At 25.6% G+C, this 13822-nt stretch overlaps 1 protein-coding gene across 9 annotated transcripts in view; it reads left to right on the top strand.

Moving 5' to 3' along the window:
- The window catches only part of LOC120773499, a 251749-nt gene that overhangs the window by 154507 nt on the left and 83420 nt on the right, over positions 1-13822 (top strand). For 5 of the 9 annotated variants that reach the window (XM_040102442.1, XM_040102443.1, XM_040102447.1 and 2 more), the window contains exons 5-8: positions 1931-2162; positions 2287-2455; positions 10360-10401; positions 12487-12513. In XM_040102442.1, coding sequence (XP_039958376.1) covers positions 1931-2162; positions 2287-2455; positions 10360-10401; positions 12487-12513 — 470 coding nt within the window. The remainder of the gene's footprint in view (positions 1-1930; positions 2163-2286; positions 2456-10359; positions 10402-12486; positions 12514-13822) is intronic. The other 4 variants (XM_040102449.1, XM_040102446.1, XM_040102448.1 and 1 more) reach the window with 2 other exon arrangements.

Below are 13822 nucleotides of genomic sequence, written 5' to 3'. Positions count from 1 at the left end.
TTTGCAAATATTTTTGTATATTTAGCTGCACTTTTTTTGAAATGCCCATAATACTTGAATTGGGGAAATTTGTACATGAAAATAATGAAGATGTTCAGTTGAAGTTTGCAGAATGTTATTTCAAAACTAAATTACTCATTTCTTAAATGCAGTACAATTAATTCGAAAATATCAGATTTACGAAATGAGTGCTTTAACAATAAAAAAAAGCAAAAAAAACAATAAACATTATTTCTTTTAATTAAAAAAACAACAAAATCAAAAACTATTTTAATGACGCAAAAACTATTTACAATTATTTTTATTATTCCATAATATTTTTTTTTTCTTTTCTCCAATTTTATATTCGATTTTTTTTTATTGTGAAATAAACGCGTTTTATTTTTATACTTTAATGTTGAAATTAATTTTGCAATAAATTCTTTTTTAAAAAATTTTTAAATAACTTCTTTTTAATATTTTTTGTTTGAAAATCAATTTTTATCATTGTTTCCAATATTTTAATGACATTTTTTAAATTTCTTTTATTTAAAATTTTAATTTTCAAATTTAAGAAATTTATTTTAAAACTTAAAAATAATGACATTAAAAAAATTTGAATTAAATCGCTATAATAAATTAATAAAATGTATTTCAAAATTCATTTCAAATTAATTTTTTGATTAAATTAAAAATTTTAAATTTTTTTAATTAAATTCATAAATTTACTTTTATTTAAAATTTTAATTTTCAAATTTAAGAAATTTATTTTAAAACTTGAAAAATGACATTAAAAAAATTTGAATTAAATCGCTATAATAAATTAATAAAATGTATTTCAAAATTCATTTCAAATTAATTTTTTGATTAAATTAAAAATTTAAAGTTATTTAATAAATTTATTTTTATTTAAAATTTTAATTTTAAAATTTAAGAAATTTATTTTAAAACTTAAAAAAATGTCATTAAAAAAATTTAAATAAAATCTTTATAATAAATAAAAAAAAGTTTTTCAAAATTTGTTATTTAAAATTAATTTTTAATCAAATTAAAAATTTTAAAGTTTTTTAACTAAGTTTAAAAATGTATTTTAATTTAAAATTAAATCTGACTTTAAAATTTTAAAATTTATTTTAAAATTAAAAAAAAAGTTATGTAAAAATGTTTAAATTTTTTTATTTTAAAATGCATAAAATAAATTAAATTAAATTGTAATAATTAATTTTAGAATAAAAAAATTTTTAAATATTTATTTAAAATTTATTATTACAAAATTTATATCGAACATTGAAAGGGTCAGTACGGCTTAAATTTGCTTATTTTAATTATATAAAAATATGTTTTTGTTTTCACAAACGAAAATTTTAATAACAAAAACTTAAATAGTAATTCGAAAAAATTGTAACTAAAAATGAAATATTTAAAGTTTGCTTATATCCAAAAAAATATAATCATATTTTGTAGTATAAGCTAATTTCTGAAAATTTAATTTAAAATTTTTGTGAATTTAATTTTAGTTTTCACATTTTATAAACAAATTATAATTTGTTTGAAAATATAGTTAAAATACATATATTACTTAATGCATTCGGAGTTGTTTTTTTAATTAAAAAAATTATTTATTAATTTTAATTAAAATAATTAATTAGTTTTTTTAGTTTTGATGTAATTTAAAATTTTAATGTGCTAATATTTAATTAATTTTTAATAAAAAATTTAATTAATTAATTAAAATTAAGAAAATAAAAAAACTTTTGGTCTAATCTTTTTCTAAAAAAATAAATATATAATATTTCGTATTTTTATACTAAAAAAAAATAATGACAATTAAGAAAAATAAAAAAATTATTAATATATTTAATCCACCTTGTTTAACAAAATACTTTTTCCAAGAAAAAATAACAAGAATATTGACAAATTTATAAATAATATACACTTTTTCTATTTCTAGATCTTTGACGACATCATTTTCGTTTTCTTCGCCATCGAAATGCTAATCAAGACGATAGCGATGGGCTTGCATGGCAAAAACACCTATATGGCTGATTCTTGGAATCGACTGGATTTCTTTATAGTTGTTGCTGGTCTCTTGGAATACGTAACGAATGTGGAAAATCTCAACTTGACGGCGATACGAACGATACGAGTGTTGCGTCCATTGCGGGCAATTAATCGCATACCAAGTAAGACAAGGCGTATACGCAACTTTTTTTTAATACTCTAAATGAATGTTAATATTAGTTTAGAATTAAAAGTATAATATTTGTTTCCAATATTTTAATGACATTTTTTCCACTTTCACACAAGGTATGCGCATTTTGGTCATGTTGCTGCTGGACACGCTGCCTATGCTCGGCAATGTGCTGCTGCTCTGTTTTTTCGTCTTCTTCATTTTCGGCATCATTGGCGTGCAACTGTGGAGGGGCATATTGCGTCAGCGTTGTTGGGTTCCGGAAATGCCAGTCATACCATTTCCGTAAGTACACACTTCTTAAAGGTCATTTATGAAAAAAAATAAAATTGAAAATTTTCTAATTTTACTAAACGAAATATTTTAAACAATAATAACTTTTCTCTTTCCGCATTGCTACTACTTATTCTGCAACGTTTGTCTTTCTCTTTGGTTTTTAATGAGTTATCGTTTCACTTTTTCTGTGCTAAAGAAGCTGCTAGAGTATTTGTTAAGCTTTTTTACATAGCGTTATTTCTATTTTTGTTTCTAGAAAAAGCTTCTGAATGTATAGCTTATAAATGGACAGCTTTTTTTAGGGTCTTTAGTGACTACTTCGAATATAAAAAGTTACAATTTCCATCAAATTAATGTTAAGATAGCAAATTAGTGGCAATAAATAATTTTTATGCTTATTTTTGTACTAACTTTTTAATAAATTCTTATTTAAAAATTGTCGTCTAAATTATTTTTAAATTTTAATTTCGAATTTTTTATTATTATTTTTTTTTAGCTTAATTTCCTTGAACTAATTATAAATAAATATATATTGTTAAGTAATTTATTTTATCAAGTTGATATTATTAATGATTTTTGGAAAAACTTGAAACTTGAAAAAGAAATGAAAAAATATTTATTTTTAATTTATACAAAAAATACAAGAAAAAAATAAAATATGTGAATTTTTTTTTAAATTTTTTTATAACGAAAAATATTTTTTTTGATATTTAAATTATCTTTAATTAATTGATTTTAATTTTAATTAATTTCTTAAGAAATACGTTTTTTTAATTTCAAAATTTTTTAAATTATCAAATTAAATTAATTAATATTTAATTTTAGTTTTTAATTAAGAATAATGTTTTTGAATTATTTTTAATTATAAGTAACTTTTTAAATAATTAATTTTTAATTTTCAATTTTTTTAAATTATCAAATTAAATTAGTTAATACTTAGTTTTACTTTTTAATTAGGTAATATGTTTTTGAATTATTTTTAATTATAACTAATTTTTTAAATAATTAATTTTTAATTTCCAAATTTTTTAAATTATCAAATTAAATTAGTTAATAGTTAATTTTATTTTTTAACTAGGAAAAATGTTTTTGAACTATTTTTAATTATAATTTTTAATTTATGCTTTCTTGATTTTTAAAATTAACTATAATAATTAAAATTATTAATTTTTAATTTAATTTTTTTATCTGGAAAAATACTTTCGTTAAATTTTATTTTTTTGTTTTTATCAGAAAAAGATATTATTTTATAATTTATGTTACAATATTTAAAAAAAAAACTGTCGTAAAGCTTGCCTACAAATACCCCTGGATGCTAAGCAGGCTGCGGATCTTGTGTATACCGTTTTCTGATGACAATTGTACAGATTCATATGTATATAGACATACATACATCAACATTTGTATATAACAAGCAAAGCAGAGAATAAAAATATTATAAACGAGCTTTTTTGTTAGAGCTTTTAAATCTAATATTCAAAACAAAGCATGCAATTACGCATAAATATTTTTACTTTATAAATTAGGAAATTAATGTGTTGTAATATTAATATTTATATAATATTAAAATTTTGATCAAAGCTTTGTAAAAGCTTTTTTGTAAGCTTTTAGATAACTAAGAAGCAGATTCTAACTGAACATTTTTCCATAGATTTGTATATTAATTAACAAAGTCAAGCAATGCTGTAGGCATAATGAGCCAGAGCTTAGAGCTTACAGCTTCTCGTGTAGATAATAAATTTTTATTTGTTGTGTATAATTGACATGAACAAAACTTGGAGGTTTTGCCAAATTTTTTTAACACGTAGTAGAATTAGAATTATTTTTTATAAAAACATTAAATAAAGCGCCATTGAAGCTTTTGGAGCAAGCCTTTTTATATTCTGTTCATAGGGTAGCTTCTAATATTTTTTAGGCTTATTAAATGCATCATGTAACCTATACCTATTACATAAATAAAAAATAATAAAAGTTCTAATGAAGGCTTTGAAGTAGGTTTTAGCGAGCTTTAATTTTTTTACTGGCCACTTTTAATATTTTTTAAGTAAAGTCTTTCGATGATGACAATATGTTATAAAAGTTTTAAAAGCGATATCGTGCTTGTAAAAGCTTTTAACGAGCTTTATCATAAAATATTATTCCACCACTGAGGTTTCTAATTCTGTTGTTATAACTCGAAATAACAAACAAATAGTGGCCCGAGCTTTCATGAGCTTTCGTGAGCTTTTTATACAATGGCTTCCACCACTGAAAAACAAATAGGTTGAGGTTTATAATTCTGTTGTTATAAATTGAAATAAGGAAGAAATAGTGGTCGGAGCTTTCATGCGCTTTCGTAAGTTTAAGTCGTTTAAATTAAAATAAGGACAAGTAGTAGTGGGAGCTTTCGTGAACTTTTAACAAAAAGTTGATAATTATTAGAAATTTTTTTCGTTTATATTCCACCGACCATCTCTAGAGCTGAATTATAAATCAATGTAAGTTTCCTGGTAAATTGAACGATTTCGACACTCAGCATCATAAAAATTATAAATGCTTTTTGAACCTTAGGACGCTGTAAGACACCAAATCCATTCAAGTTCATACAATTGTTAGACAAATTCTCCGAGGGGTTGGAAAGGAAAACATTTAAAACGGATTAATTTCTGACGATTGACATATTTCTTTCATACAAAAAGAACTTAATTCGATATAACCGCTTTTGAAAATCAAATAATTCTATATTCTAAATATTTTTCAAATATGAAAATTATCCTGTGCATTATTGACTACTGTGTTTTATGCAAATGTCTTCACTGCAACTCTCAATTGAAATGTCAGCTATCTGCCGTACCGTCATTGACTCTAAGCTGCCGCAATCACTGTTAGCAGACAGCTGACTGCTGACTACCGCTCTGGTAAAAAGTAAGCGTTCAACACATTGGCAGTCGTTTAGTTGACTCCCTACGGGCGCTCCCAGGCGCCATGTGTCTCAAGTGCTGCGCTGCGCTTTGTGCGGCAACAATCACGTCTCTGTCACTTAGCAGACGTGTTCGCAATCGATGAAATTCCATATACATATATACGACAATAAATTTTCGATTTTTCATTTTCATGTGAGAAAGTAGTCATAATAAAAATGACAAATGGGCCACTGAGCTAATCGCTATTGAAAGCTATATTTGCACCCACTTTGTAGTGCTCCGGCTGTCTGTCGGTGTCTTCAAAATGCAAATTAATTGCTGACTGACTTCTTTGCCTTTTCCAACCGTAGTCACCGTAGTCAAGTCTCCTTGCCAGCGCCCTAGCGGACTAGCTGCCTGTGCGCTTTCTGCTGCACACATGCGCCACACATACCCTCGTACTCATATATAGATACATATGTGGTAGTAAATTATGCCAACTCACTCATATACCGTACGGTAAACATTGACTGTCTGAGCATTTGCAGATTTCAGGCGCCCAAGTAGCGCTGTATCGGCGTCTTGTCGTCATACAGGGCGTATGAGTATTAGCATTTTCTATTTAATATAATGTCCATACGTATATGAAAACACGTAGGTATGTACAGTATATAAGACACTGTTTACTTAAGCGCTGCTTTTGGTAAACAAAGCGATATGCAGGTGTCTGCTCAGTATATATTTTTGACAGTTTAGAAAACAGTAGTTGTCGGCGTGGCACTCGCGCGTAGCTTTTACATATTGCCATGTTGAGTAAATAAATTAAGTTTTGAGAAAAGAAAACAACTTAAAAGTGTAGAAATATAAAACTAGAAGAATGTGAATATGAAACTGGCAAGATGGCTAAACAAAAACTGAAAAAATATTTCAGAAAGCTGTCATTTAAAAGCTCACTAGAGCTTAAGTTAAAATGAGGCATTTCGCAATTTTCTATTCTGCTCAAAAACCTTTCACTGGTACCTAAAAATATTGCTCAATACTCAATATTTTAAAATAATATTACGACAATTTTGATATTTTAGAAATATATTACATTTACCAAAGAAGGTGCTTGTCACAACAATTTGTTTCAGTTAATAGAATTTTGGTTCGTGTCTCGACTAAATATTAATATATGTGATATTTACCATTAAAGGTGCTTGTCACAGCTAAGATGTGGTTGAGTTAATAGAATTTTGGTTCGTGTCTCGACTAAATTCAAGTCGCAAATTTCAAAAACTAGTTAAAATTTTAATAAAATTATAAGTAAAAAGCTCTTAGAATCGGCTGTGCTTCCCTCCTAACAACATAAGGTTCAAATAGGTGTATATATAGTACCTTTTCTAGTAGAGATATTTATACACAATACTTATTTCTACAATATATTATGGTAACATTTGGAAAAAACTACATTAACTATCAGATAGTTAGTAAAAAATATTATGTTCATCAAGCTTTAATAATTAAAAATTATATAGAAATGCTTACATTTTGGCTTGCGAGTTACAGTTTTAGCTTGCTGTTGCTAGAGCTCTCCTTAAATTGTATGAATATTTCTTGGAATATTTTTATAAAACAAAAGGTCAAACGTTTAGACAATAATATATGGAGCCTTTTTTATAATCTAGTCAACATTTTTCTGTTTCGTAGCTCTATGATTCCAATTAGTTAGAGTATTTATATGCGATGAAAGCTTCCGTGGACATATACATATTTACATTAAACTATAGAAAAGAGAGGCTTTGAGTATTTGCTGAGCATTAAAAAAGAACATATTGTGAATATTGTGTGATATGAATCAACGAAAATAAATTTCATATTTTGAAAGTATTTTATTTTTTCGTCAGTTTGCAAAATGTTCATGCTTTTGTATATTATATGTATTTAGTACCATAGAGACCAAAAAAGTGACGGAGATAAGCTTCTAATTTGCAGTCTGTCAATTAATTGTTAGCAAGATTAAAAATGTACGTTTTATACTAAAGCTTTTGAAGCAGTGTATTGCATTCAAGCAGCTACAGAAAAATTAATTAATTTTTCCTTTCTAAAGCACATATTTGTCAAAATATAATATGGTTGTAGAATATTAAAATAATGAATTAAGCATTTTTTTATTTTGACTTTAAATTATACATTATAATATTTAGGTAGTTATTTCTGTAAATATTTTATTTTTAATTAGAGCTTTTAATATTTTTAAATAAATTTTTTAAACATTAATTTTACGGTTTTTTAATTTAAATTACGTTTTACAAAACACAAAAACTCCCTTTTTTAATAGTTTTATTTTATACTTTTTTATGAATTTTATATTTTTAATATTTTTTTATTTTATTTAACAATTCTTTATTGTTTTTTTCTTTCTTTATTTATCTATTCTTTATTTTATGTTTAAATTTTTTATTTCTAAAAATATTGTTTTTACTCTGTTTATTTTTTAAAGTGTTTCTTATTTATTTTTCATATTTTTTATATTATATTTTTTTATATTTTTATTTTTTATTTTATTTGTAAATTTTTTAGTTTTATATATTTTATAAATATTTTTTTTAGTTTTTATTTTTAATTTTTGACACGTAAATTAACGTTGTTAAAAACAAAGAAAAATAATTATTTAAAAAAATAGCGTTTTTCAACTTTTTAAGTTAGTAGATTAGGCCCTTTTTTACTTTGCTTTTGGTATACTATATATTTTTTATATATTTTTTAAATTTTATTTTTTTATATTTTTACTTTAAATTTTTTTTTGTTTTTTTTAAATTTTTATTTTTCTTCCGATCTATATATTTTTTTTTAGTTTTTTCTTTTAATTTTTTATTTGATTTTAATTTTTGACTTGTAAAGTTTTTTACCATTGCAAAATTTTAACTTCTTTAAAAGAAAGAAATCAATTATTAAAAAAGAAAAATTACAATTTTTAGCTTTTTAATTTACTAGATTAGGCTCTGTTTTCGAAAATTTAAGCTTTATTTCATTCTTCACAGTTTCAAATTAAAAATATTTACACGTGTTTTCGAGAAATGTTAAAGGGTTGTATTCCAAATTTAGTGAGTAGGCATTTAAGTCAGTTAGTTGTAAATACATTTTAAAGTACTTATATTTAAATAATTATTAAAAAATTAGTGTAGCTTAAAAATATTGCTTAACTTTTTTAATTTTTTCTATATGAAATATGCAAAGATTTATTATCTTTCTTTAAATATATTTTTTTATTTTTTATAACTTTTTTTCTGCAATTGTTCATTTAAAAAATATTTCTAGCTTTTACTAAATTTCCTTATTCATATGTAAATACAAGTCCTCACATAAAACTTGTAAATACACGCGATTAAATAAGATTTTAGCAAAAACACAGCAAAAAAAGTAGCAAAAACAGTGAAAGCTTAGGTAAAATGCTAAACTCACGCTTTAGTATGAGCAAAACGCACGATCAATATAAATTTAAAAAAATTATTAAAAACTAAAAGAAAAAATTTTCAAGAATTCAAACAAGATTTAAAAATAATTTTAAAATATTTTTGTTACGAAAATCATAATTTTATTTTTAAGTACTGAAAACTTTTTCCAAAAAAAAATTGTTTTAATAGTTACTGAATATTATTTTTCTTTTTTGAACTTCTAAGCGGAGAATATTTTAAACCTTGTTTTTGTAATTAAAAAATAATATATTTTGATACTTATTTTAAAAATATTATGAATTGAAAGTCTAAGTAACAGATAAGTAATTGAAAAGCCACGTCCTGACACATACTAGGCAATAAAAACAACGAATCTTCTAAAAAATGAGTTTTGCTATGGCAAGCCGGGGATTTTACTAGAATTTTAATATGTAAAAAAATTTTGTGTTGAAACAGTTTGAGGGCAGTTTTTTTACAAAAATTTCTCGGTTGTTAGCTATTATTTTTTAATTTGGTTAAAAAAAAAATAGTTTTTTTTTGTTTTTATTCAAAAAAATTTATTCGAAAATTTTTTTTTATTTTTAATCAAAAAAATTATATTTTATTTTATTATAAAAATCTTACCCTGAAAGTAAAAAAAAATATATTTTTTTTTTAATTTTTGCAATTCTACATTGATTAGTCTTCTTGTTCAAAAATACAATTTTACCATAAAAGTAAAAAATATTCTCCAAAAATATACATTGTATATGCCACAATCTACATTCAAAATGTGGAATCAGCTCTGTATATAATCATAAGTAACATATAAAATTGTATATACATTTTTAGTTATATAAAAAAGTTATCGGAAAAGATTTCAAACCAAACCTTAGCTGCAGATACGCTTTTTATAGCAATTTGTATAATATTTTAAAAAATTGTCTATTCAGCCCTTTTATTAACCAATTACAACCCTTTTTAAGCCTTTCTCAATCTTCGCTGTTTCCACCTGTATCCAATTCCATAAGTCATTGCCACCATATGCTGCTGTGAACTGCATATTTATACCCCTTACACACTCGCTAATTCCTCTCAATAGTGCTAGCTATCCAACGAGAACTTCCCGCTGTCTAAAGATTGCAGAATGAATCCATTTGTTTTCCAATCATATTTTTTGTGTCTCTCATTAAATTCCATTAGCGTTAATACTTACACGATCTAACGCCATAACACTCCTTCACTCCCTTGCTATCTCTCTCTCTTTCTCACATACATTTTCCTATAAGTACTTCTTCATTACACACTACCTCTGTTTGCTGCTGCCAGCTATTGAATTCTCACACACTCTACCACTCACTAGCGTACTCTCTTTTCCTCTTTTTCTCTTGCTCTTGCTCTCAGCTATCTTGTAGTAATTTTGTACCCAGCTCAATATAAACATTTATACTTAATCGCCCAATTTCGGAAAAACAAAGAACCCAAACAAAATCTTAGCTAAAACCCCTCAATATTTCCACCCCCCAAAAACAAAAACTACCAAAATACAACTACAATTACAAAAAACATTGAACTACAAGAAATTCAAAAATCATACGGGTTTTTTTGTTTACAGGGACCTACCTAAAGAGTACAGAGTTCGAGTCCGTGTTAACTCGTAAGATAAAATCCATTTCTTTCTTTACTTGTATTTATGTTAAACAACTGATAAACATAAACGTAAATAAATATTTAAAAAAAAATACAAAAACAAATTTACAAAAAATATATATATATATATCTAGTATACTAAAATACGAATAGTATGGAATATATTGCAGATGCCTTTTAGAATCAGCGTGTTTTCTCTAAATAGTACCTCTTTTTACAACTACTAATACTATCAATATACTCCTAAAACACCAGTACTTAACATACTCAAAATTTAGCTGCTACTACATGAGCACCACTGTAATCTACTACTATTAGTAACTTATGCGTGCCACACTTAGTACACATTTTCACTTACTAAACTAGCTACTTTCAAGGACTCTTAAAAAAATTGAATAAAACTTAATATTTCTAACACACTGTAGCGCAGAATAAATACTACTATTTTACTCACCACTAAACACATTACTTCAAACACGCTCTAGTACCTTAGGTACAACTATTCTAGACTACTCTTACTTACAACTCACAGCACAGACAGTATTCGGTGTCATTTTAGTATGTAATTGTAAAATTCTGCGCTTAAATGAAAGAGAGTTTTACAGTTACATACACTTTTTTTAGTTCTTAATGTGTGTATGTACTTGAAATTGAATTCTTTACTTGCGTATATAATCACTACTATTTTCTGCAACCCTTAGCTAATTTGTAGGAACACTTGCTACTTCCTAGACATACCTTCTGTATAAATATTATGTGCCAAAAATAGTTGCTACTACTTTTTACAACAACCTTTCATTGTGATTTGAAAAAATTCTTTTCAAGAAACACTTGTACTTAACTAAGTTTGAAGCTTTCTCTTGATTTTTCTCGTTTATTATCTTCACTTACTTCACTTATTCTCGCATTTTCTTGTAAGGTTTTTCTATTTTCCTTTCATTCGTAATATTTCAGGCATAGTTATTCAGTTTCCTGTCCTCTTTTTTATTTTTATTGCTCTTTACGATTCTAATACTTTATTAAAACGAAGCGTTTCAGAAGTTCGGAAAAGACAATTCTCTTTAGCTTCATAATCAAAGCAATAACAATTCATATCCATATTAAGAATATTTTCTTTACCGTGTCTCATTTCGTTTTTCATCTATACTATGCCCTAACTATGAAGGAATGTGTTCCACAAGTTCACATAATATACTTCCAATCAACTATTTTTTTCATATGATGCTAGGTGTTCCACAAGTTCATAAGCTGTTTATACCTTCATGTCTACCGTTTTTGCTTTCTATTCTTGAAATATTTCGAATTTATGTTTTTCTAAGCGATATTTTCTATTTGAAGGAGGTGTTCCACAAGTGCATTTAATTGTTTATGCCTTCATTTCTACCGGTTTTGCTTTCTATTCCTGGAACACCTCGAAATTATGTTTTTTCAATCGATATTTTCTTTTTGAAGCAGGTGTTCCACAAGTTCACATAACTTTTTGAACCATCATTTCTACTTTTTTGCTTTCTATTTTTGAAATATTTCGAAGTTATGTTTTTCTAAGCGATATTTTCTATTTAAAGCAGGTGTTTCACAAGTTCATACCACTATTGCACCCAATTATTCTTGCTTTTCTTGATATATTTTAAAAGTTTATTATGAAATTCGATAAAAAGTACTTTTGTCGTGCAAAATTAGTAAAAGTTTTAAAAGACATATTTGCAAAATATATTTCTAATTCACTACAAAATTAAATAGTATAATGTAAGTTTACATATTTTTTAGAAAAGACTTTAAAAAAGATTTGTGAAATATTAGAAATATAATCAAACAAATGTCATGTTTAGACATATTATACAATTTGTATTCCATATTTATATAAAGACTGTTAGTATTGACGTCATTCCTTTTGTAAATTCAGCTAGTAGCCTTTATAGATAAAAGAAATTTTATACCATCCACCTTAACTAGAACCTCGTGTACCCCGTATGCTCTGTTAACCCCAACGCGTCCTTAATGTTGTTGTCCCCGTAGCGTTGTGCTCAAAATATTTTTCAATTTTGCTTAATGCCAAGAAGCACTCAAATGAATGCGATTGTTCTTTTTACAGGAAAAATCATCATTTTCTCTTGGGAAGGTATTTAAAGCTACCTTTGAATATATAAATATAGTAGTGTGTTATTGCACATAATATATTTATAGCCAATTAAACAAATAAACACACTATAATTGTTGCGATTTAAGCACAAAACTGACTAAAAGAATTATATACTCGTAAAAATTCCACAGAAAATTTTCGTATTTATTAAATATCTTTCATAACTAGTGCAAGAACAAATAAATACTTTATTTAATAAAATATATTTTAAACTCCCAAGGGAATCAAAGCCACTAATAAACCCCGTAAATTTTCAATAAATTATATAAACTTTTCACAAAAATTTCAAACATTATCACTTAGCTAAAAAATTTCATTTAAAACATCTTTTATTCATGCCCAGAAACTTGTGTTCCATAAGTTCACAATATATGAAATCATGGCAATATTTATATGAAGCATAAACAGCTGTGTTCCACAAGTTCAAAGTATGATAAATTAAAATGACTTATTTCTCAGAGTGTAGAATTCTGTTCTGCAAGTTCACAGCTCGAAAACTTTGTACAACTCATTTTTAGGAGCATAGAGGATTGTGTTTCTCAAGTTCACAAAATGAAAGTAGCATGGTTCGGTAGGTAGTTGTAAAGAATTTCAGGTATTGAATAAAGCTTTAGTTTTAATGTTGCTAAAACAAGCTCAAAGTCGAGTATAGCAGTACAGTAAGCTTGCTGTTTTTTCAAGGTTTTTGTTTTTTTAATTTCCAAGTTACCATTATAATTGTAGCTGCCTTCATAATATTATTTGCTTTTACTTCCGAAATTTGACATCTAAGTTAGCTTTATATCTTGTGTTCCAGAAGTTCAATACCGCTTATTTTCAACTAATTTCGCAGCCAAATCTTCAGCAGCAGTTAGTAATACGCTATCCCGCTAATTTTAATGCTTTCTCCTTGCCTTCAATGCTAATTCTCATTCTTTCTCTATGCTAACCTAACTTCCAACACATTTTCCTTATTTTCTCGGTGTTTTTAATACTCTGGGTGTTGTACATCTTTAAGGAAGCTCTTGATGTATATGGTTTCGAAATATCAGGACTATTAGTTAGTGCAAATTTCTGTTGCTGTTTCAAATAGGCTGCTCTAGATCGGTTTTTTTTTATTTGCTCCGTACTAACAATAACTTTCACTTTAATTTTGACATCTGCTCACAAAAATAGTTAGAATTTTTATTTTTTTTCTTGAGTTATCTTACTAAATATTCTGCCTTTGGGTCATCTAATTTTATACACTATTTACCTTTGGCTCATGTAACTTTAAGCTTTATACACAGTAGTTGCATAAAGTTACACA

This window comes from Bactrocera tryoni, chromosome 4 (assembly GCF_016617805.1).
Source record: "Bactrocera tryoni isolate S06 chromosome 4, CSIRO_BtryS06_freeze2, whole genome shotgun sequence".
NCBI lineage: Eukaryota > Metazoa > Arthropoda > Insecta > Diptera > Tephritidae > Bactrocera > Bactrocera tryoni.
Note: the sequence above shows the minus strand (reverse complement) of the source record. Positions and strands in the feature narration are given on the sequence as shown.